Consider the following 27,900-nt stretch of genomic DNA (forward strand, 5'->3'; position numbering starts at 1 on the left):
GAACGTGGAACCCCCCGCTCATCTCTCCGCTCCGCTCCGCTCCCGCCGGGCACCGCTGCCCTTCCCGGCGCCGCAGCGGCCCCCGGCCGAGCGGCGCCGCTCGCTGCCCGCCGCGGAGGCTCCCCCTGCCCCGCGGGGCTGCCCCGCCGCCCGGGCCGGCCCGGGGCTCGCACGGCGGGGCCAAGCGCCGCCCCTCGCCCCCTCTCTCCCGCCTCCCTCCACCCTCCCTCCCTCCGCCGGCCCTGCCCCGCTGCCTGGCACCGCCGCCGCCGCGCCGGCCCCGAGCGCTCCTCGCTCCGCCAGCCGGCCCGCCGCCGCCGCTGCTCGGCCCCGGCCGGGCGGGGACTTGGCAGGAACTCCCGGGGAGAGAGCGAGAGTGCCTGCCCCCGCCGCCGCCGCTCCGTGTGGCTTCTGGGTGGAGGAGGAGGAAGGTCTGGGCTCGGCCGAGGAGCAGCAGCAGCAGCAGCCGCCGCCGCCGGAGAGGAAGAGACAGGAGGGAGAGAGAGACGGAGAGGCGGCTGGAGCCCCCCAAAGTGCCCCCCCGTCCCTGCACTGCAGGCTACATTTCCAGCTTCATGGGCAAAGTGTGGAAACAGCAGATGTACCCCCAGTACACCACCTACTACTACCCCCAGTATCTGCAGGCGAAGGTAGGGTACGGCACGCCGGGCGGCGCGGCGGGGCTGCGGCTGGCCCCGCTCCAGGGCGGCGGGCCGGGGCCGAGCCCGGACGGGGGCTGCGCGACGCGGGGCACGGCCCGGGGGAGGCGGTCAGGTTGCACCGGGGGACGGAGACAGGAAAGAGGCGGCAGCCCCTTCCTGCCGCCCGCCGCCGCCCCGGGAGCCGCCGGGCGCCCACCCCTTCCCCGGCTGCCGCCCGTGCCGGCTGCGACCTGTCTCCTTCCCCCTCGCCTCCCCCCGCCCGCGGTCCCTCCTCCTCCCCGGGGCTCTCGGCGTGTCTCCTCCTTCCCCGCCGCGTCCCCGGCCACCCCGCCGCACGGCGGAGCGCTGCGGGGCCCCGCGCCCGCTGCCGGCACCGGGCGCAGCCGCCTCGGGCGCTGGGAGCGACCCGCAGTCGGGGCCCAGCCGGGTCCCCCGCCGCGCCGGCTGGGCCGGGGGTGGCGGGGCGTCCCGGGGGTGGCGGGGCCGCGCTGGGCATGGCCGTAATGCGCTGAACCGCGGGCGCTGGGCAGGCTGCAGGGCTCGGCTGGATACTCGTTGTCTGTGGAGTTGGACCTTTGTGAGCTGCCGCCTTGCAGTTTACAAACTGGATTAAAAAGGCGTTAAGGGTCCAGCTCCTGACGGCCAGTTGTCCACGGGGAGCTGCCGTGTGTGGGAAAACTGATTCAGTAGTTCTTGCGGTGGTGGATCTCCACCTTTCCGCCCCCCCCCCCCCCCCCCCCCCCCCCTTTCTCCTTCAAGTCTGTAAGGGCAGCCAGCCCCACTGCTCTAGAAGCATCACGCTGCACACTGGCAGATGCAGAGGTGGTTGCATCAGCTGTCTGGAACATCTCGCGTAAGCCTCTCCAACCCCAGTGTCACTCCTCGCAAGGCAAAACAGACCCATATGAGGCTTCAATGTGTGAACTTTTTTTAGAGGTCGTAATCGTGTGTTGTGTTTTTTGGGGTTTTTTTTGTGTGGTTTTTTTTGTGTGTGTGCTGTTGTTGGGCTTTGTTTGTTGTTTTTTTTTCTTTTTTTCTTTTGCTATGGAAGTGTCCTGCCTGTGTGGCAATGACAGGACAAGAATTCCCTTCTCTTTATCCGCACACTTGATAGGCTCTTCTTTTTATTGTGTTCTGTGTTACTATATTGTGAAATGTAATTTATGCTGCTTGGCTGAAAAATAAATTCAGTTTGACAGTCATGAGACATTTTACAAGTCAGCAATGAGGAAGCTTTGAAATGTGCTTTCACATATACAGAAATTGATAGAAATATGATGAAGGTCTTGAGGTGATTTGAAATGACTAATCTCTCATATGTGTAATCGACATCAGGCTAGATAGTACAGTCTAGCTATTTAAAGATTATGCTGCAGAGTAATCACTTCAGTACTGTTTGGATATATATTTTTAATGCATTATTTTGAAGAAAGGTAGAGTGCCTAGAGGACAGCCTTTTGCATCACTTAGCTGTATGACTCTGAATATTTTCAAAAGAAAAAATATCTTTGTTCAGAAACTTTCACCTTCATGATTCTGTGTGACATTGGTAAGTTATGAACCAAAACCATAACACTGAATATGTATAAAGCAATGTCACTTGGCTTTTTCGACCTGTAAATAATTGAAGAGGGAGGTAAACTGTAATAGCTTACTGTAGTTATTAGAGTATGATCCTAGAAATCCATGATCCTATGAGAAAGCCTGATGGACCATCTTTTGAAAACGTTTCCTGTACAGATAATTTAATATTGATTTGTATTACAGTCAATGACATCTTCAAAACATCTTGCAGTCTTTGCTATAAAATTATACAGCCTTAAATTACATTACTCTGTTTCAGCAGAGAAAGCACACAGCCATTTGACCTGCACACATGAAATCAAATATCAGTGATCTAGTGAAGGCTTCCTGTTTTCAGAGATCTTGATTTTGTAAAAGAAATAAAAGAAAAAAGGTGGCTCTTTGGTGTAGATAAATGGAGCGGTAACTGTAAGTTTCAATATTCGGGTATGCAGAATTCAGTAATATAAGCAACCTTCTTGCTATGGATCCTCTCTTAACATGCAGAAAAATTATTAAATTCATAATTTTCAGCTGTTCTGTTCTTTGGGCCCTAACACAACACACTGTCCGCTACATGAACTATTTCAGTAATTCTGGATAAATCTTTAAGACAAATTATAGTAGAGTTGAATAGCCTTTGCTGAACGTATGATGGGTAATGACACATGATTGCACTGGGGGAGGTAAGAGATTTTGAAACTAGAAGTTTAGCTTCCCATCTTATCTTTACTTAAGTAATGATGGAAAATCTGCTGACTAATAAACTGCAAATCGATAATTAGGAGATGACAGGAATTGCTTGAAGATGGATTTTTCTGTAGAGAGCTCAGAAATACTCATTAGAAGTCACATGTATTCCTAATGGCTCTTTAGGTTAAAATGTTGATGTGGTCAGCTATTTTATTTGCTACAAAATATGTTATAGATTTTAAAAACAGATTTTGTATTTGTCTGTTATGATCTTCACAGTCCTACTTGTGAAGTGTTCAGGCTGGTTCAGTCATATATTCTGGGAGGAAATACAAACGTTTGCTGTGATTCAGCACCTCCCTCGCCCTAATCTTAGGGAGCTCAGCATCAAAAGAGATCAGTGAAACCGTGGACTTACACCTGCTTCCAGTGTTTACTTTGTTCATTTGATTTAAGGCTTTTAATATGAAAAATCATTATGGCAATGAAAATAGTTTGAAACGGTTTCAAGTTGAAACTTGTAAAACCTGCGTTTTTGGGACTGCTACAGTTGTTCTGGCAAATGATGTGTTTGATGTATCTGTTAAATTTTTGTGTCTTCCAATGAATGTATGTTTTAGGACAGTTCCTACACTGCAGCACTGCATGATGTGTCAGAGAGCATCAAAAATATTTTCCAAGTTCAATGGGTGTTTCTAAAGATTTAGATACTTTCTTTAACAATATTTCTGTAACATTGCTTTTCAAATTTCAACTCCATTGTATTTGATTTCCTTACTTAATATTTTATTTGTAATGAAGATATGCTGTATTTCAACATTTTAGAAAATGATTTTAATTAAGATTGTATGCATTTAACTAATGCTGAAGGCCCCTCTGACCAGGAGTAAAATATGACTGTGCTAGGCGAAGTGTTGAAAGGTTTAACAAGACAGAGTACACATAAAAAAATACAAATGTATAATGTATATATATACATCTCTAGGCCACTAATCTGTTTGCTTTGGTCAAGTGAAGAAATAAGTGAAGAAATAAAAGTGAATTTATGTTTTGTTTTCCATTACGTAAATATCAGATGGAATTCAGGGACATGATACACACAACAATCTACAAATAAATTGTGATAACTAGGTGTGTTACTGGGTTTTCCTTGGGTGGTAATGCAACAATATGACTAATTTTACTGATAGGTTTCTGTATCATGCAGAAAAGTTCTTTGTATGAGAGAGTTAGTAGAAATCTGCAACATTTCCTGTAGATAGCATGGTTTATTTAACGTGCAAGCATTTAATAGTAATAGATAATATTTATGTGATACTCAAATTCTATTTCTTTTGTGTGGTATTAGGTAACAAGAACCCAGCAGAAATGAAATCTCATGAATCTTGCTAAATTACCTTTGAGTGGGCTTCCAACTGTATAATTTGGGAGCTGCAAAATGAGTACCCTGGCAGATATGAAAAGAACTAATATTTCTAGAAGTTTGTGTAGGTTCATAGGCAGGATTATAGATTGATGTAAACTTGTAGCGAACAGGGAGATTCTGCCATGTCAAAAACTTATTTTCAGGTTGTTGATAGCAAACTTTTAAATGGGAACATTTAATTTTTCTCCAAGCCTGTTGATGGCACAGTAAGTAGGAAATGGGTTAACAGGGAGCTTACTGCAGTGTTAAACAAAACAGATATCAAACTTTCTTATTAGGAGACACTGGATAACCCACAGTTTAGTGTCAGTGTATGAAGTTAACAGACTGATATAGAACCTTCTGGTTTAGATGCTTCTAAAGCAGAAGTGGTAGGACTCTAATGATTTGTTATTGATGAATACCTTTACTCACCACATTCTGTGCCAAGCAGAGGTCTATTACCCTTTAAAATTTTTTACTAGCTTATGAGCCGATTTTAATCAGAGTAAATGATTACTAATTCTAGTGACCTTAGTTGTATTTATTCCATAGGCACTATGACTGCAAAATCTGTACATAGTAAAAGACAAGTCTACAGTTACATGGAGTATGCATCTTTATAAGGTTGGATAGAAATAATTTGCACACTTCTTGTTGTGGGAAGTTATATTAATTGTCCGTAATTGTGATGTCACTGGTTCTTGACTGGGCTTAGAAATCCATTAAAAACAAAACCAAATAAAAGCACAGTTAGCTGCAGGCTAACTTTTTGTCTCTGTGCAGTTACCTGATCCTGTTAGCCTCCTCAACCTCTTGAATGTGTTCTTTCCCATTCTGGTCAGGCTGGGATTTTATTGTGCAACTATCCAAAGAATTCCTTCAAAAAGTGTACCACATTGTGGAAGGGAAAGAAGTATAAAAATTACCCAATTTTAAGAAAAACACGAGAGTGCTGATGGTGAAGTGATCCCTCCAGTTGTATAAAATAATCTCAAGGGATGTAAAATTTGGAGAATTGAAGAATGTTCTCTAGAAAGAGCATTTACTCATCTTCCAAACATCTCCGTCCAAAACTGGGAATGCCTGTTTGCATGTGCATGCATGGATGCGTCTATCCGTCAGACAGGCTAGTGACTTTTTGTCACTGATCACAATGATTTTTTAATGTAATTGTTCAGGCTAGCTTATTTTGTGTGGGGCGTCTCTCTCCTTGTCCCAGTTAGAGCTCCTTTTAACTTTTGAAGTTTAGTTCAGGTGGCTTGCTATGAACTAGAAATTGTCCTTCAGAAAGTATTTCTAGAAAGCATTACTCGAATAATTCTTGTATATGCAAAAGTTGAAGGTTTTCTAGAAATGGATTGAACGAAGTTCATACAAAGCTCTGCAAATGTTCATCCTCCTTGCCTTGAATTACTCTGGTTTTGCATCATTCTCTCAGGGCCTCTCTTGAGAACTATGGACAAATCTGCATTAGAAGCAGGATGTACCCAGATAGATGGTCAGCAGCAGTGACTGCAGGAAGGTTTAAACCTGGATATTCCATGCTGGAAGCACTGCATTGTTTGGTGGAGTCAAGAAGGACATAAGTTAATGTATTGTGTATGTTAATGTACATTATTGTGACTATATAAATAACCGATGAAGATAAAGGTACATGAAATATAGAAATGCTTCACAACATCATCATCTTGAAGGCTGGCTTCATTGAAGTTAACATGAGTTTTGCCTTTGATTTCATTTCAGATGAGCGACATTTTATTTACTAGAAACTCGATTCACACTTGGGTTATACTGACCATGCATAATTTGGAGGTGATCTGCAATGACATGTTATTCATAATCTTCACTTTGGAGGATCAAAAGTTAGGCAGTGCAACACATAGATTGTGTGATGAGCGCTGGAATCAAGGACAAGTAGCAATGGCATTGATTTTGTACTTTCTAGGGAATTTTTTAAAAAGAGTTTTTAAGAAACCACAACTTTTCTCTCTTAATCCAACCTCTCTAAAGAGAGGAATGGTATAAATACACATGCACTAGAAGCTGAATTTGCAGATGACAAAATAAAAAATATTTCCCCTACTGCATTAATGGTAGAAATGACAGGTTCTTATAAGCATTGTAATTTCTAGAAGTTTGAGACTAAACTCATCCCTAGAGTACACTGTGCTTGGGGCTTAATTTGATACTGTGTGATTGGCCTCATTTAACACGTCAACGGAATCTTGGTCCCTCTTCTTGATTCAGTAGTAACTTTACTGCTGACATACGAGTCAGATTCTGAGTCTGATAGTCTTACGGGACTGACTTTTACAGAAAAGTGATAAACCAATATATGACTTGAAAAAACCTTGAAAAATGTATTCAGTACTGTTTGCCTTTTGTGTTTGATTATTAACACCCCCAGGCACTGGGTATGGTCCAAAACCATGTCTATGAATTTTATATCCAGTAGGTAGCAGCAGCTGTAGAGACTAGAATTGCACAATATGTCTGATTTGTACTGGTGTATTTTCTAGCTTTACCTTCAACGCAGGATCCCAAGGCAGTCGTGAAAGGTGTACGATAAATTTGTGGGGGGAGAAGTTAATTTTCTTTGTATAAAATAGTTCTTTGAAGTATGTTTTCTTTCACAACTCAACTGTTACTCTTGGTAATGACGGTAGTTTTTTCTCATTACTTTTAAACCAGAGCTGAGCATGCTGTTTAGATTCTTAACCTTATTTGTAAAGGGCACTCTATACTTCAAAATATTTTTCTTCTAGTTAAGAGCATAAACTTCAGGTCTCAGTCTTAAGGATGAAATTTCCTGGGAGTAATTTTTGGATCTTACACTTCGTATTGAAGGAACAAAGAAAAGATAGATAAAATTATTGACATTTTGCAATGGGGAATAATACAATGTAGTAAAGCATTGCTTTCTAAATCTGTTTCCCAATAAGACAATGCCATTCAGAAACATATCTCTCTAGGATATACATAAAAAAAACATCTTGGACCCAATTTTTAAGCTGCTTCAAAGTCCAAGCAGCAGTTTGAGCTGTCAGTGTTGATAGTAGATGCATCACTCTTACTCAGAAAGGTAATTGATGCTACTAATCCAGTGCTTCTAATGAAGGACACTTGATGCAAAGTGAAGTATACTAGCAGTAAAGAAATTTGAACAAAGGTGTAATCATAAACGGGAAAATATAGCTTGGTACAGTTATGTATTTCAGTTTCAGTCTTCCAAGTAGTCATAATGAACAGCAAATAATGATGGTATAAATAATAAATTGTTTTTCATGAAATTACACTTTTGGTTTGAGAAATAGTCCTTTGAAGAGATATGCTCAGATTTAGCCCAAAATATGCTACAACTTATGTACTATTTTTTGTTGTATTGTATAGATGTCCTATGGTCTGTGCAAAGTACAGATCACAACTGTTTGTACTGGAAAATCACCTGCTTTGTTAAAGATGTGAAAAATTTTTGAAAAACATGCTGATAAAAATCTGTTCTGTGTGAATTAATTCATTTCAGTCAAAACACAGGCACACAACAGATTCAGATTGTATTTACTGTGTGGTTAATAGGTGATTATTATTATCTGACTTCATGTGTTTTCTTAGTCTTCCTCAGCTGAAAATACTGAGACCTGTGTTTAAATGTAATTTCATTAAGTTCTAAGCTGAATTATCTCAGAATTGAGGAAGGATGAGGTCTTGGACATGGGTATTGTGAGGTACCATGGCTCACTTGTTTCATGGTAGCTTTTGAAACCACTGTGCTCTGTTTGTGGTCTGAAACTGTAGGAATGCATTTAGTCTCAGTTACTCTGACTTGATGAAAACATTTCAAATTATATTTAAGCTAAATTTCTGAAATCTCAGTGTACACATAAGGCCTGTGAAAAGTGTTTCAGAATCAGTCCGGGTAGATAACCCGAGCTTACTGATGCAAAATGCAACTCAAAGTGTTTTGTGACTCTTGAGCATTGGGAGGAAAGTATTGATCTTCTGTAGAGATGTAGAGCGAATGGGCTTTACTTTGTGGATTTTTACTACAGGTTAAGAACAGAATTCCCTTGCTTGTCTCTTGGCAACACACACTGACACAATTTCTATAGCAGTTTATAGGCTGCCGTAGTATCTGTGACCTCTTCTACCCCTCAGGCCATAGCTACATAATCACTTTAATTTTACATAACTATGCACAGCAGCCAAAAAGGGCAGTCTTGTCTTTCCCCATTGCCCCCAGCAACTCATTCCTGTCCCTGCCTCTATGCTGGCACGAGCATTTGTATGATCGATCAGTAAGCTGAATCAAGAAACCAGTCTGGCTGAAAGCTGACCCCCCCAAACCCCAACTGTAATACTTTTCTACAGTGGAGCAACTAATGAGGCACTTAAGGAGTTTGAGATTTGTGTAATTGTGGGTGAAGCTGACTCTGAGAAAAGTACACCCTCTTGGGTCTCACTTTTGTACAACAAAAGGGTGGTGCTTAACTTTTCTAAATAAAAGGTTTTCCATGTCCTTGCCCAAGAGGGCAAAAGATCCAAGCCAAAGGAAGATAGAACAGAGCTGTTAGGTTACCAAAACCTGTTGATGGCATACAAATGCAGATAACAGCTAGCATCATTCTTCTATGACTGTTTTCTCTGTTACTGTTTTAAATTGCGTTAGATGTTGGTGCACAAAGTGTTAAAACCCCAATTTGAATCTGTCTTTCATTCTTGTAACCAATGAGTGTGGAAGAAAGTGTGAAGTAACTTGCTGAGAGGGCTTAAGTTAGGTATAGGCCTAGGAGGAAAGAAAGAATCAAATGTAAATGGGACTTCCAGAGGCCTTGTAGTATAGTGTTACATCTAACTTTCCATTTTCAGCACAGTGCAACATTGATATTTTATTTCATTCTGGGGAAAGAGGGGAGAAGGCTGGCACTTCAAATTAGCAGCAGCTGCAGAATTAAGACAAGGGTGTTAGTGACTCATTTGGAAAAGTACTAGCTAAAACATTCTGTCTCCTAGAAAAAACATTTAAGAAGGGTTTATGATATAAACTTTGAATTTCATGAATAGTGCCTGTGACCTTCTGGTTTCCTCTGGGTAGCTTTTCTGATTAGTGACCATTTGCTTTTGACAATTGCATGTTAAAGTGAGGAGAATACATAGGGACGTTTTGGAGGGGGAAGCATCTCTGTTAACTGGGGCAAAGACTCTAGAATGCCTCCTGCGTCTTCTGATCCAGTCAGTTATCCAAAAAACTCAGATTCTTATTGTGCCAGGTAGAATGAAGAAATGTTGATACTTAGTTGCTTCTTTGGTGTAGCTGAATTACTGAAAAAGAATAGTCAAACTCCCGTTTCTCTGAACACAGGGATCAAATCATAGAAGCAGTTCATTTGTTCTCAGTCCCGAATTCCTTTTCCCAGTTCACTACTCTCTCTGTTTAGGCCTTTTACAGGACCATATACTCAGTGCTTACGTTTAGGTTGTTCTCTGTGCTTTCCATATCTGCATTTGGGTGATTTCTGCCCCGCCCCCCCCCGATGAATGTGTGTATTTCCCTGCTTTATTTCCATGTCCTACAAGTGGCTTCATTTAACTTTTAAGAACAGAAGGCTAAGGGGAGATCTACTTGCTGTCTAAATGTACCAAATGAGCATGTATAGACAAGGTGGACCCAGACACTTCTTGGAGGTGCTCAAGGATAGGATCACAGAATAATTCAAGTTGGAAGAGACTTCAGGAGCTCTCTGATCTAACTTTCTGCTCAAAGCAGGCTCACATGGAAGATCAGAACAGGTTGCTCAGTCTGGTCTTGAAAGCCTCCAAGGATGGAGGTGCACAGCCTCTCTGCACAACCTGTTCCAATGCTGGCTGTCCTCATGGAGATTTTTTCACCCCTTATTTCCAGTCTGAGACTCTCTTGTTTCAACTTAACACTCATTGTCACACCGTGCACCACTGTAAGAACATGACTCCTTCTCCTTGCTCACCTCCTCAGAGGTGTTCATTCTAGAAATAAAAAGCTGCTGTTACGTTCCGCCAAAGCCTTCTTTCCAGGCTGAACAAGCCTGGTTCCTTCAGCTTTTCACAGAGCGTGTGAGCCAGCCCCCAGCCGTCTTGATGGTCCTCCACTGAACTTGCTCCAGCTTATCAATGTCTGTCTGTTACTGGGGGCCCCATGCTGCTGCGTGTAGTGTTGTACATGGGGGTCTATCAAATGGGGGGATAGTCACTTCCCTCACCCAAATGAAGCCCAGGAGGCATACCTTACTGCCAGAGCATGCTGCTGGCTTATGCCTGGCTTGCTGTCTGCCCCCCCCCCCCCCCCCCGCCCCCCCCCCCAGTGCTGTTCCAGCAGAGCTGTTCCCCAGCCAGTCAGTCCCCTGTTTATATCATTGCAAGGGAGTCTTCCTTCCCAGATGCAAAACTTTGCACTTCTTTGATATAAAAATGTTAAAAATACCAGTAGCAGGATAGACCTTTGTAGTGCTCCACTTGGTACTGGCCTCCAGGCAGAGTATAACCCATTAACTGTGATTCTCTGAGCCTGACCATCCTGTTAGTTTCATTCTAATCTAGTTTTCCACTCATCCAGACTATAATGTCTTTACCTTGGGTCCAAGAATATAGTGGGACACAATGTCAAAGTCCTGGCTAAAATCAGTGTGAATGACATTCACTGCTCTCCCCTTGTCTACAGATCTGGTAGTTTTATCATAGAAGCGTATAGGCAATAGGATGCAACACAACAGATACAAGTTGGACATAAGAAAATTGTAATTAGAGATGAATAATTTTTTTTTCACTGTAAGAGTGGGTAAGCACCTGAACAGGTGCCAAGAGAGGTTCTAGATCTCTTGGAGAGCGTGAAGACTCAACTGAACAAGGTCCTGAGGAACCTGATCTAGTTGAACCTGCTCTTGGAGGGAAGTTGGACTGCATGGCCTCCAGATGTCTTTACCAAACCGGTGGTGTGTGATTCTGTAAGCACCATCACCATGCCATCAGTGTAAGAGGCTCTAAAGTAACTGTTACTGTTCCTTCTGTGTTTCATCATTGTAAGCTGTGATACGGTATTTGGAAAGGAAAGGTGTAGAAGGAATTCTCTTTTTCTATTTAATAGAACACGCATTCTACAAATATGTAAATGACATTTCAATAATCTCTTTATCATGCAAATTCCCTTATCCCATTTTAGCAAAAGTCTTGTTTAAGCTGCTTAAAATTTAAGGTTTTAGGTTTGTCTATTTGTTTTCCTCCTGGCAGAACATTATAGTGCTACAAAACTGCTGTAAATCGTGACAGATGTATGCATTCTCATACCAAACCACTTCTTTAGGCTGACATTTCTTGTTCCTGCATCAAATCTGAATTTGTTGATAAGTTTTTGTCCCGAACATGGATTAAAAATTAAATAAAACAATAATTAACCCCAAATTAAGTCTTGTTTCTTTCCAAGCAGACATTATTCAGAGGAGCAGCAGACAGTACTGTAGAAGGCAGTGTTCTGACTTTCTAGTAGAAAACATAGGAAGAATTAGCATGTTCCTGTTGCTTTTCACTGACAGTTCTGCTGTATCTCAAGTGACTTTTCTTCCAAATTACAGGAAGTTCATCAGCTGCAGAAGCTATGGCTACGTTAAGGGCTTCCAAACCCACCCACCCAGCTTCTTTAGCTGGCTCTGCTTTTATTAGCACTTTTTTCTAGTGTCTATTATATACTCTCTCCCCCATATTTTCTAAGGATTTTCCATGGCAGGTATAATAACAGGAAGCTCTCATGTTCTGAAACCCTGAAGTTAATTTTAAAGATGCTGCTTTTACTAGATCTTAAAAAAAAAAAAAAAAAAAAAAATCACAGCTATAGTTGCCAGCCAGATTGATGATGAGAAAAACATGTAAAATCCACCAAATGTCAGTTCATTTTTACATCGCTAAATAATGTGATCGTGGTTGTTCATTAATTCTGAAAATCACGTTTCTGTTAGGTGCCAGAATTTATATATTTAGGGACCTAAGACAGGATTAAGTTGACCTTAAGATGAATTCCTCATGGCCAGAAAGTTGCAGAGGCAGCAGCAGTATCACTCCAAGTCATTATTACAGAAAAGAAATTTTCTAATTAAACACTACTTTATTTCCTTCTTTATCCTGGAGTGTTTACCTTGATGGTGACTGGGCTATCTGAACATAAATAGAAGTGAAGATTTCAACAAAAATACAGAATTGGGAAGAAATTAAGATATATTTGTGCACTGGGGATGTTTCTGCTGTTAGGAATTTTAAATGCTATTCTTGGACCTTTCTTTAGTTGAGGGCCTGGGACTAGGGAGGAGTGTTGTCCAGCATCTCACACTTACATACCAAGTAGCCATGCATCTTTCTGGGGGAAATAACAAAAAAGCGTGGTAAAATGAAAGAAGAATGACAGAAGTTTACTTTGCCATGTTGCCCCAAAAGAGTCAGAAAAGCAACTATGCATATTTTATATCTTCTACCACTTCCCTACTTTTAAAACTGAAAGTGGAATTCCATGTCAGATGAATAATTGAGTGATGAACAAATGAATAATAAATACTTTTTTGTTTTTACTCATATGAAATATAATGGGTCATTTTCCATGCTTACTTACAATTCATTCAGCTCTGTCAAGGTTAGTGTAAATGGCTCCTCCTTTACTGATATTTATATGAGATTTAGAAACATATATAGGTTGAACAACAGAACTCTTGGCATTTCTGCAGCACCCCTTTTTAAGAGCAGGGATTTATCTGAGTGTTATCTTCCCAAGTGTATTGCATCTTTCTTATTGATGGGAAGTGTGCTGCATCTCACCCAACTGCTTTTGTCATCCAGGGAGGATGCTGCGGATCCCTGTGCTGTGGTGGTGGTTGCTAATACTTGCATATGCACATTTTAAAAATGTGTTGGATATGTAGTTTAGTTTAGATTTACCTACCAGCTGTTAGAAAACATCCACTATTGATTCAGTTTCCTTGACTGACTAGTTATTGTTATTCTTAGATTTTTGACAGTGTGGTATCTACTCTGCAGGACAGCCTGTGCTTCAGGTAACTTAGATATTGGGCAATCTAGTGAAGCGTGCATGTGCGTGTATTTTTTATGAAATATTCTTGCTTGCTGTCTGTATAATGAAGGCATTCATGCATAAAATGGGCACTAGCTGTGATTTTTTCATAAATTAAGACCTCAGTCCTTCTCTTGACCCATGTGTTCTGTAATTTAAATGGCCGTAGCATCTAGTCTTTGCAGAAGAGTTATGCACCAGAATCTTTTATCTCAATAATAAGCATTATAGCATTAATTTCCATAGTTATGTCATTACAGCCCCCATTTTTCAATTTAAATGACCTACAAAATCTCCAGACCATACCAGCCTATTGTTCATGCCAGCCTATAGCTTAAAGCAGAATTAAGGAGCCACTTGCTCTGGATCCCTTGGAGACAGCGGAAAGAAGGCTTGCTGCTATCAAGGGTTGTATACAAGTCTCAGAATCTCCGCTTGCCTAATTACTGGAGGATGTCAGGAGACTGAGCTGGGAGAGTAGAAAGCTGAGCACCATGTCTGGGAATGACAAATATTTCGCAGTTTTAGTGAGAATCTTTTGATAATTGATACTTATAGGAATAACATCTGGAAAAGAGGAAGGGAAAGCATGGCTCAGGATACCAAGGAGATAACAACAGAGTAGTAGTCTGGTTTCTATAATTTTGTGTAATCTTGTCTTCACTGAAGCAATAGACAACTTTGGAAGAACTACCTACTTAGTCCTTACTCCCACATGGAGACCCGGAGCAGCTGCTTTCAGGAGCGCTGGGTTTGGACAGAAGGGAGGTAGTTCCATGGGGCTGATCCACTTTGCTTTCTTTGTCCCCTGGCATTAGCATATCTCTGAAAGTGGCTTAAACAGGCATTTAAAAGCTGGCCATAGACCTGTCTCTTGAGCCTCGTCTTGTCATTTGAGATAGGAAAAGAGGAAAAGGTAAGTGAAAACTATGAAGCTGAACAGAGGGAAAATATAAGGAAAACGAATTTTGCAAGAGGAGAATTGCTGTAGAGAACAGATAAGAGAGAAGAATGAAAGAGAAAAAGCACAGTTCAGTGGAGAGGCTGTGGCATGTGTGCCAGTGCATGGCACAAGAAGACATCTCCAGCTGCCAGGCCATCCATGGGGAGTTGCATCTCCAACAAAGGGAGACTGAAGGCAGTATTCTGCAAGAACTCTGTTTGGGGACTGCTAAAGTTCAGCAAGAATTAAAGGTTATATTTACAAAACAGTGGAGGGGTTTGGGGAACAGACAGGCAAGACCTTTGGGAAGGGCCTTGCTTTGTATAGATTGTGAGGGGACAAAAGGTGCTCATGGGGCAAATTTGGCAGTTGTCTTCGCCTTTTAACTGGGGCAGCCGTATTGTGATACTGTAGATAGAAGTAAACTCCTCAGAACTGAAGACTGCCGTTTCTTTTTATTTTTGTAGGTTATACATCTGTTTTCTTATTACACTGAAGCTACAGTAAGTGCAAGGACTTCCTGAACACAGCCTTTAAGTGATGTGGTGATGTTGCTATTCTTTTTGATATTTTATATGTTCAGAAATTCTGTTATCTTGATAGGTCTGGCATGAATCTGAATCCAAGAAAATATACAGTATAGCAAAGACTAAATGGAGTTAGCATCCACCTAACAGCCAAAATATCATTATACCGTATCGCACACTACTTCTGGCAAAAGCAGCTAAACAGAAAAAAAAATCAGAAGGCATCCATCTCAATATAAAAGATTAGAAGAGTATGCATGGAAAATAGTGTTCTGTTGAAATTACACAGTATAGCAGCCAGAGTGAAACTCAGAATTTATAGCAACATATTTTCTTGTCTTTAAGCTTTACACATACAGAGACGTGCTTTCTTATGTTAAAGTTTTCATTGTTCGTTTGTGCTGTTTGTACTATGCCAGAACACTTAATGTGTCCAAGCACGCTGTTCTGGTCATGTGTCAGCCAGCTCAGAGGCTGAGGTCCATCCTGGCCGCCTGAGCAGATCTGGTGTTTGGACTAGAAATACCATTCCAGCCTGCTCAGGTGGGCGGAGAGGTGGGCTTTTTATGCAGGTCAAGATCACTTGGAGGGAAAAGCAAGACCAAGGGAAGGTTTAAAGTGCTGAAGTCACCACCAAAGAATAGAATTTTCAGTTCCTGTAACTGAGGTGGGGTGATTTGTGTATTTTAATTCAAAATGTTTTTTTAAGAGGGCAGAATGACTCTCAATGGTACTGTGGCCTTTGGAGGTGGTGAAGATCATGGTATTACAAAGGGGTAACACAGAGTGTGGATTTTTCTGCTACAGTCTACCACTGTAGAGCAACACAGCCCAAAAAAGGGCTTTAGTTTTATGGAGAAGGAATCAGAAATAATAAATAGTGATTTTGCACTTTGAGTATGCTATCTTGAAGCCATAACTACATCTGACCAAGAGAAGATCTTTATTTTGTTCAGGTTTAATGTCTCTTTTTTGTAGCTTTTGGTTTTGTTTTCTTTTGTCTTTAAATCATTAGTTGTATTAGTGATGTTAGCCCTAAAAAAATTATGAAATCTCAGAGTTTTGCAGCATATAGTTTCATCCTGCATCTCTCATGTGCAGTGATCCTCTGAGAACGGTATTTGGCATCTAGTTCCTTTATTCTGACAGCAGGGATCTTTGAGAAGTAACTGCTGTGCAAGCACTGTGCACAATACTAGCACAGCGAGCACTGGTGGAAGGCCAGGCATAAGGATTTATTAGGTATTCTGGAATAATTATCCCCAGATAATTTCAAGTGAGCAGAGCTTTCTTCTTAAATAAGAGTACCGTTGTCCAAAACAGCTCAATCCACTTTCAAACCCAGCCAAACAAGAAGAGGCATTCTTATTCTGAAATGTGATTGCCTTCTCCTGGAGTTACTTATAAATGTTGTTATATTTTAAACTGTTAATCTGATACAATTTTTATGCATACAGGAGGCTTCTGTTCCTACTGCTTTCCAGGATGAAGCCTTAAAGGTTTGACGATGCTGAAGTAAACACACTGGAGCGTCAGAGAGTAAAAGCTATCAAACGTGCAGAATACTGATGCTAACAAGATTTAGAGCTTGTCTACACTTAAAAATATAATGGAATTTGTAAGGAAATACTTTACTGGAATTATTGAGTGTTATAAATTCCCATATAGATATTCACATATCTACACGTCTGTATCAGGGGTTATTTCAGAGTAGTTCTGGTAAATTTCCAAATGTAGACAGGACATAATTAAGCTTACTTGATGTGCTAAACTTGTGTCAACTAAAACTCTATTAACTGTATTGTCCTCTAATTAATACTTTTAATGGTTTTAATTATATGACTAAATCCAGTAATACCAGAAGTAAATAAATGCACAATGAATATTTATTTACTTCACTAAGTGAGCATTTTGCCTGCATGCAGTATTCAAGAATGGGCTCTGGAGTACTTGGCAGAGCACAGATGAGGTTTCTCTGCGTTCTTTTTGATGTCTCCTTTCTTGAAAATTCTAAGTGCTGAAGTTATACAGGTATCTTGAATTTAATTTTAAATTGAACGGTTTCTAAGATATGCAGTAATGCAAAACGCAAATAATTACATGAAAGTGTGTATAATCATTACATTAAAACATTTATATTAAATAGTAGTAGTTCTATAAATAGAACTACTATTAGTGTTGCACAAAACAATGGATATGAAGTTGCTTAGTTTTATAAAACCCACATTCACAAGAATGTATACGTATATGTACATTTAATTGAATTACGCTAAGTGTTGGCATGAGAGACCAACTCTTCTCGGTTAGAGCCCTCCAAATAAAATTGGAGGGGAATGGAGTTAAGTGTAACGCTGAGTAGAATTTGACCCTAAATACAGAAAAAAATCAGTTGCAGACTGTAGCATGTTCTACTTTTGTGACTATTATAGACTTCAAAGAGAATTGTACGTTTGCATCCCAGGACAGAAATGGGCTGTGTGCTGGGAAGCATGAAATCTCTCAAGGTAATACTTCATAACTATGGAATGTATCCCATGACTGATATGTGCTAAGAACTGAGAATCAAATTACACATTCGAAATACTTGAAATTAAATATTTTTCTAGTAAAAGAGGGCATTATGCTGGGTAAACAATATATGTTTTCTTTTTCTAGAGATGCATAAATACACAAATAATTTAAATATGTTTGTTTGTATTTCCTGCTTTTTATTTAAGAAATAAGAATTATTTTCTTGAGTTCATTTATTATAGTTTTATGTTTGACTTTTGTAAGTATTTTTAATTTCTTTTTACATTTTTTTCATCAATTACATTTGGAATTGCTTATCTTAAGCAATTGATTTCCAAACATACAGACTTGTTTCAGCAAGGAAGAAGCAAGCATCCCTAAATTCTTATTGGCATCTGCACAGAAGCATCCACTAAGATGCCCTCAGTGGCCTGTTATTAAAAAAGAAAAGTTACTGAAAACAAAAACCAAATTGGTGAATTTTGTTCTCCATATTAGTGCATCTAAGATCAACAAGAATTACCTGACTATTCATTTATTCATTTCATAGCCCAGACGCTTGCAGTTACAAACTGTTTTGTTTGCAAGCAGGTGTACCTTCTGGAGTGTCAACTCCACTCACTTTCCTGCATCCTTTCCCAGGACAAACTGAAGCCCTATAGTGGTCAGGTTTAATGGGGGTATTGGACTCCATCTATCTCATCTTCTTCCCATGATACTCCTGCCTGCCTGGAGCGTTGTTGTGCCAGGTGGGGAAGGGGATGATCATGATTTTGGCTAAACAGCTCCCATTGTTGGGGGGACCCCTCTTGTTGCCTTTGATCAAAGTAAGGAATGGCTGAGGATCCAGCCAAACATGCAGAGAGCAAATTCTTGTGGGAAACAGAAAAGGATGTTTATCTGAAATAAAATAAATAGTAAGGGCAATGCAGATTTTCTTGTATTTGTTATTTTACCTGAGGTTCTAGCCACAGAGTCCCAGGTGGTCAGGAGGGTTGTCTCTGGAAGCCGGGTTTGCTACTGCATGAGATAGACTGTGATGTACTTGGTAATTGATTTACCTTATCAGTTGTTACTCTATATGTTATTGAAGCACCCTGGCAGCCCTCCAAACAGGTCAGGAAGCCTTTGCACAAGGTGTGTGACTGCCACGGAGGGCTTTCATGTCTCAGTGAAACACAGGAGAGAAAATGGACTTAGGGAGGGTATGAACAGACCGGGTAGTAGTAGTGTTTTGTGTGATAATCCTTGAGTTTAAGATAGACTACAACTTTTAAAAAAACTTTGTTACATAATGTGCATTCAATATCCTGTGAGTAATGGGTACTATTAGGAAAAGCTCAATAGTTAAGGAGATAATGTCAGACTTATGTCAGTTGGAGACCTGATAAAGAACAAAGCAACACATTAATCTAATTGTCAAATGAACTATATATACACACCCCAGTTCCAACAAAGTGAGGTGTTATTTTTTGCTAATACTTAATTTCTATCAGCTTTAACAACCTTCATCTCTGTGTCACAATTCTTAAAATGCTTGATCATGGGAACAGCATTTGAAACTATTCATGTAGTTAAGAATATTCACATGATTAAAAATTCGAAGTTCTGTCTGACCTCTGCAGATCCAGTCTGAAATATTTTGCCTGTCTTTACCATAGCTCTGAATTGTCCAGATTCTGACAAACACGTTGATAAAAATGTAGGTATGTTGAACTTTGCGAAGCTTTTAGACATAATAGTTAGGGTTGGAGAAATACTATACTGGCTGTTCTGTTATGTCGCAAAATAAAAGCCAGTTACAAAAAGCACATCTTGAAGTACTCATCCCCAAAACGGGATTTCACATGAAGATGATGCATTTGTATGAAATCTAATGGCCATTTCTTGAGTGAAATTTCACTGTCTTGCTGAGCATAAAATACAGAAGCACTTATATAACAGAAACTTGGAGCACTGTAAATTATGCCCTTTGAACAATAAACAAACTTTCTTCTTATGTTGAACTGAAGTTTAAGAATGTAGTATTTGTCTTGTAATTGTCTGCCTACACACCCTCAGTCTGCACTTCTAATAACAACTCAACATTGAAGGAGCACACATGTCCTATATTTTTGACCTCAACTGTATGTTTTTGTAGTGGAAGATGTATTTACGTTAACAAAAATAACTTCATAATGGTTATACATTTGAGTTCATGGTGCTGGTTTTACATTATTATGTGCATACATACTTGTTAGAACATGAATGATATTTTCAGAGTAACCGTACAGTTTGTGGACCTATTAAGTGCTTTTGGCTCTATTCAAATATTCAACAACATATTTGTTGAATATGCACTTTTTTTTCTTATTAATCTAATATTGCCATTTGTTAGGCTGTGATGAATATGTTATCCAAACAAGCTAACAAAAGGTAACAGAGCAGTTCTCTGTTCAGAAAATGACATGATGTAAACAGAGTATTAGACCAGGGCTTTAGAGGACAACGCATCATTCTGTAAAAGAAAAAGGTCAGCCCGGTATGATGTCTCTAACTGTGCTTCAGTACAGTTAAATATAAAACCATAAAGAAAAGCAATTGTCATTTAAAGCTAAGCGTAAACAGCATAAGCTTCATTATCACGCTGATCTGGATGAACCTTAAACAATGTTTACAGTAAGGTTTGGAGAGTTGCCTAGCACTGGGGTATACACAATTAAACAACATAGCTGAACTTTTCTTTCATGTCAGCATACTGCTAAAAAGACTTCCATTGTACTCATATGATAGTAATTCTTGGAACTTAAAACATAAACAGGAATAGAGAACATTCACTTGTAATTCTATCCCATGGGAGCTGAGTGCATCAAGGAGCATAACTGCATTTTCACCTATACAGCTAAAGTAGTAAATTAGATATATAAAGTAATGCTAAAGGCATAGCAAAACATTAACTAAATTCTGACATATGAATGTGTACCTGAATTTGGTAGTTGCAAGTACAGACTAATAGTTATTTAACATATTGCAAAATTAATTTTGATTCATTTTGTGCACCCTTATTTCTGTGAGTAATAACCATCTATATACTCATCCTTGCTTTGGTCTAGTAACCCAAGGAAAGCAAACACAGATTGCTGAAGGAATACAGGAAAGCTAAAGCAACAAGCCAGTTAGTAGACTTTGAAAGTGGATGATCTGAATTGGAACTGCAGTTTGGCATTTCAATAGTCTCCAAAACACTTGTGTTTCACATTACAGCAGTAGGAATTTCCAGAATCACCTATATAATTTCATTTTTTTTCTAGTTATTTTTAATTTTTATTTTAAAAGAGATTATTTTGGATACCACTTTTGCATATATATAAATCATAATAGTTCTTGTAACTAATATTATTTCATTAACTTGCTGCACTCACTTTCTATTAAGCTGTTTATTTTTATGTAGAGACTATACCTGAATGAACATTTTAAATTAAACACTGTTAATATTAATGGCTATATATAAAAATGGAAGTTAATGTAGGATATGAATTTAAATGTGCAGTATATGACTAGTTTAAATCTAGGACAAATAACTAGGCTGTATGCAGTTGATGACACTGCAGAAAGATGAATGCTAATTGTGTAGTATATGAAAAACACTCTGAACTTTCATCAGCATCCAGAAGAGAAGAACAGTTCAAAGCTTATGAACAAATTATAAACATAAATGCTTCAAATAAGACAATGCTTTCTTTCAAATATTTTTTTTTAATCAAGACCTCTTGACCTTTGCTTTCTGTAGGAATAATACTAATCCTGTGCAATTTTAGTTAATAACAACACTCACTCATCAGAGATTAAAACAGGTTTTTGTAGTATTTGTGGACTTAAAATGTTTAAACTATACATTCTCTTCACTTTCACTGACCAGTTTTTGCTGCTCATTGACCAAAAATTATTCATGCTATTGTCTGAAATTGCAGTTTATTACAGTTATGATAGAATAATTATATTCTACTTTATACTAGAGCTGATAGCAAGAGGAATAATCATCATTTTTATGCTGTGAGACCCTCAGTCCCTCAGTGGTGTCTATTCTGTAGTAATTTCTTCAGTTTTGAAAAAATGACATCTTGTTTGTCTGGATGCATATTCAGCTGCAGAATAGTGACACACCAGTATTGGTGCTTTAAAAATACCAAATTTAGGAACAGTGTATGGGCTTTTGCGTGAGAGAGAAACAATTTCATTAGCAATCCTGCAGCATGTTTGCTAATACTGTTAGAAAGTGCTCTGCCAAGCCGCCCCATCAAGAAGTCTTTTTGTCTGTGAATGTACCACAACTTTATTACCTTTGAAATACATTTTCTCAAACTACAATCCTTTGAATTACACCTTTCTGCTGGATGCAATTGATATTACATGGCCACCTACTGCCCGTACGTTCCCTCATAATTTTAATACAAAAAAGTTCTTTCAATATCTAATGAGTTCTTGCTTTTAAATTAAGATGGCGTTTGTATGCCCTGGGAATCCAAAGGAAGTCCCTGGCTTGCAAAGTCAAATATATTGGTGCTTTTAAGTACGTAAATCAATGGATAGTAACTGCGTAGGCTATGAGCGGAATTCACCGTTTGCTAAACGCACTTGGTACACAGCTTTGTGCCTGTAGGCTGGAAACAAGCACCCTATGGGGATGCTCTGAGTTTAGGTGGTGGCTGGTATTTAGGCATGCAAGAATTGTAGGGTGAGGAGAGTAAAGGGAAATGCTAAACCTAAAGGCATATGGCTGCTGTGAATCAGTGAAGTCACAGCTGTGACCCGTGTGGACTAGAGAGGCTTGCCTGCTAGCTTAGGTGGGGAAATTGTTTGTTGATTATCTAAGGGTAACTTCACCAGTATTTCCACCAGTTTGAATGGGCTTATGCCTAATGAATAAAGAGAGAAACTCTGAAAGCCATTACAGTTAACGTTCACTCTCAATTGCAATTATTGCATTTACTTTAAGGCTGTAAGAATATTGCACTACTGTGCATGTCTTATGGCTGTAAATAATTCTGTCTTAATAAAATTTTAATGTCTACTAATATAAATCTACCTTCTCACTGGCAGCAGAGTTTTAGTTTAATAATACCTAATGGCATGCATTTGTAGCTATTCCCTCTGTGTACTGCTGCCAGCCATCCCTGTGCAGATAAGGGTTGTCACTGCTTCCACGATAAATTTGTATTAGCTAGGTTTAGCTAGACTGTATTTTCTTATGTTAACTTATAAACCGGGACTTTGCTCCAAGTGAGTTTTTAGAAAATAGTTTGTACAAAACGTGTTTCTCTGATTATTTTTTTTAATTGTGAAGGGAAGGTAGCATCTTATTTGAGTGATACTTTTCTTTCAACTTTGACTTAAATTAGCTTTACAAAGTAAGCAAGAAAACATTACCTGATATTTCAAAATGTGTGTCTTTATGTTATAATGATAATATGGCTGGTTGAATTATGGCATTCACTCAAACATTAGTAAAGTAAGTGTTAAAAACAGTTATCAAAACATAAACAACAAACAAACTGCATCCGGTATACTTTTGGATTCAAATCATGTCAGTGTAAGGTGCTACACAAAGATGAGGTCCTATTTATGTCCCAAAATAGGCCTAAAGTGATACATGAGTAATGCCCAAGCACTGTGTTGGTCCCCAGTCCATATCCATGAAGCAGTTTCACAGCTATTATGCTTATCTCAGTAGACTTGAAACACCCAATTGATATACATCCACATCAAGCTCACTTCAGCTACACAAATCATTATTTCAATGGAACTGATGGTCCCATGTTGTAAACCAGAAAGTCAGTGATACATTCACTCAGTCTCATTCACTGTTTCCAGGGAAAACTAAAAAGCATTTGTAGACTTTTCTGCCCAGATGTTCAGGTTTAATTTTGTGCAGCTATTCTTTATTTGCACAGTCCCTAGCCACTGATGTGATTTGAATTAGATAAATGAGGAATCCAGATAGAAATCATATGATAGGTTTCCCACCTAGTCATTGTCCCCGTGAAATCTTGACGCTTAACCTATAAATTGTTTGAATAGTTTTGGAGGGTTTTTTTATGATAAATTCTAGGTATGTATTGCCAGAATATTGCTGTCGTAATGTCTCACTGTTTACTGAATTTCCATGTCTTCGTAAATTCTTCCAGAAATTTGTTGTTGTTGATTTTTTCGTGACACAAAACCCATGACAAAAACGGCACGAGCTGGTTCAGCTTGTAGACATAATACAAACCACTGTAACCTATTAAGATAATTATGGTATTAAAAATTAACATCACCAGACTCCATGCTTCCTTTTTTAACTTCTGCACAAGGACAAAAATGGATGTTGTGTGCATGTGAAGCAACATGAATTTGCAGTCAGAAAAAAGGACTGTTAACAATAAACCTCCATGGACGCAGTCCTGAAGGACTTTCTGTCCAAATGTGTCCTGTTGTAAAGCACGGGGATTACTCATAGTAGTAAGGGTTTGTTCTGGGACTTTACAGGGTTGCCACCCAACCATTTTGTGGCTCCCAAGATATGCAGACCTTTTATAAAACACAGAGGAGCCCAAGAGCAAATGGAAAGTACTTTTTTATATGTAGCCTTGCCACTTCAGAGGCGCCAGGATGTTCAAGCCTTATGGTGCCATCACATTTTAAGCAGTCGTCTCCGGTGCTTTCACTAGCAAGTTCTACTTGAGAATTGATGGCAAGAATATGACCCCGGTGTGGTGTGTGCTTGCAGGCTGAACGGTGGTGGGAGGCCAGCTGTGGAATGTGGGAAAGCGGCTGAACTGCTGAAGTCATGCAGGGAATGTTAAATGTGTCTCCAGCTGGCAGGGAGCTGCAGCTTAAACGCAAGCTCCAGGTCCTGGGTATTGCTGAGTGTTCTCGGCACCCTCAGGTCCTGCTGCCCTCAGCACCGCAACAATAAGTGTCGCAAACAGATAGAGATGAAAATGAAATGCCCGTCATCGTTTAGGGGAGTTTTAATGGCAAATGAAGTGAGGCAGTGAAGGCTTAAACTTTTTTGTTATCAACTAAACTGTTCAAGTAGCCCTACCCAGGCAGTGAGAAGTGCCGTTGAGAAAAGTTAACTCTGCAGCTCTCAGCAGAGAGAAAAAGGTTCTCGTATTTTTCTTTAATTCCTTGGGATATGTTTCTCTTAGATAAAATGCAGTTCATCCTTCTTTAACAACCCTTTATAAATTAGTGGCGGTGTTCTTCAGCTGCTTAGCCAATGAGTTCCAGTTTCACAGTAAAACCAAGAGGGGCAGGGACTGACGCCCACCTGGCACGGAAGAGAGCAGAGGGAGAGTAAGGGGGAAATGTGTTGCAGCCCTTCTTCTGGGTGGGCGTTTAGAATTTCCTCGGGTCCCCCAGTGTTCCTCGATTAGTGGGGCAGCTGCTGTGAATACCCCTAAGGGATACCTGCAGGTATTTTCACATGATTTTTTTATCATGCTGACATGAGCTCACTTTGTCTCGGCCCTGAGCTAATGGGAAACCCTGTTGGGGCAACGCTTAACCTGAGCTAAAATATCCTGCTGAGGTGTCAGTGAGGTGACTGCTGGTCTAAGGGCACAGGCCATGTAATCCTAAGTCTATTGGAAGAAGACTCTGCAGACATACCCTGGGTTGTCTAAAGGTATACTGAGGAAAGGGTTTAGAGAGCATGACAGTGAAAGTCAGGTAGCAACTGTGTTACAAATAACATCGGAGTTTATAGAGTACTATCTATTAAATATGATATAATCAACAGTAGCAAATGGGTTATTACAAACTGCAGCCTACAACTGCGAAACCGTGTAAGACCCTAGCAACAGTCCTCATCTGGGAATTCCTTGATGCCTTCCTAAGGTTAATTTTCATAATAAGATTATAACTTTAGATCATCAAGAGAAAGCATTGATGGGCTGTTTTTCAGCTTTTGTTTAGCTAAAGGCTCCACCCAAGTAACTCTGGTTGCAAGACACTTTCTTCTAGCAGAGTCATAACTTGGGATGTGTCACAAATGCCATTAACATGGAAACAGCAATGGGCTGTGCCTCCTTATTTATCATCCTGACCACAAACCTCTTGACTCTGGATCAGTAACAGAATGGAGGAACATGAGGAAAATGAATTTTTAAACTTTTCCTATGCAAGCAATAATTTAAGGGATTTTAGAGATTAACTGTAGTGAATCTTGCTGCACAGATTTCTGATGTTACTTTCCCCAGCTAACCACATTCCCTCCACCGCCTAGCCTCTCCCTGCTCATAGACCGTCTCAGCGGAGGCAGCAAGAGGACATCTGCCCATGCCTCTGCTGTATCCTTGCAGAGTTTGACACTACGACTCAAGTTCACTTTCCTTGCTTGTACCGCATCATGAACACTGCTTCCTGAAGCAAGGTGTCCCCACCTTGGTAACTACAGAAGGCCACCTGGGAGAAGAGATGAAAGTTTGCTGTAGGCAGTAGATGAAAAAGGGATACATCTGGACTGAAACAGCTTCACTGAAAACAAAACGAGTTGGGAAAGGGGGTGGGGACACAGCAGCCAAGGGAATACAGAAGAGCAGAAACAGAAAGAGCGCTTTGCAAGCACATGAAAAAGCTTCCCTTCCAACCTCCTCCTCAGTCTGTCCTATGGGAATAAAATGTTTCTCACAGTCAGGAGGTGGAGTGCTTGGAAAGTAACCCTAGTGGTGCAGGAGAGTGAGGAGATGTGGGAAAAAAGGTGCTGAGCTAAGATACCACACGCTGTATTGCAGCAGCTGAGGCTCAAGCATTCCCTTCTGCTCACTCTGCTAGTCAGGCATTTTTGGCAGAAGAGCAAAAAGGACACCTGGAGGCAGCAATACCTCAAACTACTAGAGGACGGCTTGCAAATGCTTGTCTGCCAAAGCCTAACTTGTAGTAAGAACATTCACTGCTCTCCAACAGTCAACAAACAAAGTTGTTGCTGTATGGTATCAATGGAAGCAGCTGGTGCAAGTAGCGGATCTAAAGGAGATGAACGGGAGATGAACGTTAAGGGCTCGTAATTTGTGCTCCAAGGTCTGCAGCTCAATTCAGATCAGCATCTTATAACACAGAAGATGCATTGTAAAACTAAAGCTGTGTTTTCAGATGTGTTCTTTTGTAGCAGCACCGACTTCAAGCATCCCTCTTTGTCTCCAGCCATTCTTTCTCCCCACATTACCCCATCAACAATGCCAGCATAGCTGTTAGTGGGGCCATACAATGAATTAGATCTGGGAACTGGTCCAGGTTAAAAATAACCAGCAAAAATGAATACCAGGAACAAGCAGGATAAGGGGGGGAAATGTTTATGCTAGCACTGTTGCTGAAAGAAAAGTATAAGAAACTTTGCACTAGTGAATTTTCATTTACTATTGGAGAAATCAACAACTGGTAATGTGCAAAGTAAAGCATCAGATCTGTGTCCTGGCAATCAGAGAAGAGCAATCGTGATTATCAACCTGTGAAAGGGATTATATTAATGTGAACTAGTATTCATGTATTACATAAATATTATTGCCATGGAGAATATGGTCTAGTCAGGCCCCCCTGTAACCTATAAGTAAAAATGGGGTTACATAACTTAAATATGAAAAATTGCTTTTGAGGTACAGTGGAGGAAAAAGTAATCGTGAAACTTTAACTAGAATTAGGGAGTTGCAAGAGAAAATTCTGTGCTATAGTATTAAGAGTATTTCAATACTAGATTTTGTGGTCTTTCATACAAAGCAGACCAACAGTCATGATAAAAGGCTAATTGAAATACATAAAGAACGGATATTTATTTTCATTATTGCAAATGAAAGGAAATTAAATTAATCTCGAAGTATGGAAATAGGGGAAAATGAGCTACCTTTTCTGAGTAAAGATTAATGACTGCTGTTGTACAGCATAAAAAAATAATCCAGTCAGTTCTTACTGGTGAAATAATCTTCATGCTACAGGACATGAATTAAACTCATGAAGTGAAAATGGAATGAGAAAAGCATGCTATATGGGGAGATACCAGATTTACAAAGGCTAGGATACCCTATCTGATGTATTTGTGGACAGGTCTTCGATGCATGTAAATAGGGCATGGCATGCCATATTTCATATCTGCAATTAGTTAAAAAGAAGCAAGAAAAACAGATGTACAGGTGTTGAGACACTGGCATTCCCTGGGTATGTGGTGATGCAGGGCGCCACAGGCAGAAAGGTCTTTCCACACCCAAGGAGCTGTACCAGCCTCTTCTAACATCCCAACACCCTGAAGAAACATATTTTGCATTAAAACAGTTAGTTAGTTTGAAACACACTCGTATATTATATGTCTGGGTTTTATGCCTTATAAAGTGGATCAAAAGACTAGATAGTTTGGGGGACTAATATTTATCTGATAAGACAAGAACAATCTGAAGAAAATTTTTAGAGTTGTTGAAATTTGAAAACTGGTGGTGGAAGGCAATACATTTAGAGTCTACCTGAACTGGAACATATTTAGAGATTTCAGTGAAGCAAGAAGT

The 27,900-nt window shown here is 40.0% G+C and overlaps 1 protein-coding gene across 2 annotated transcripts in view; it reads left to right on the forward strand.

Moving 5' to 3' along the window:
* Positions 1-254: 254 nt before the first annotated feature.
* Positions 255-27,900, forward strand: part of RBMS1 (RNA binding motif single stranded interacting protein 1) — a 148,870-nt gene continuing 121,224 nt past the window's right edge. Inside the window, exon 1 of one of the 2 annotated variants that reach the window (XM_055811715.1) lies at positions 255-650. In XM_055811715.1, coding sequence (XP_055667690.1) covers positions 576-650 — 75 coding nt within the window. In that variant the 5' untranslated portion in view covers positions 255-575. The remainder of the gene's footprint in view (positions 651-27,900) is intronic. The other variant, XM_055811714.1, reaches the window with a different exon arrangement.

The sequence above is a fragment of the Falco peregrinus genome, chromosome 8, assembly GCF_023634155.1.
Source record: "Falco peregrinus isolate bFalPer1 chromosome 8, bFalPer1.pri, whole genome shotgun sequence".
Classification (NCBI taxonomy): Eukaryota; Metazoa; Chordata; class Aves; order Falconiformes; family Falconidae; genus Falco; species Falco peregrinus.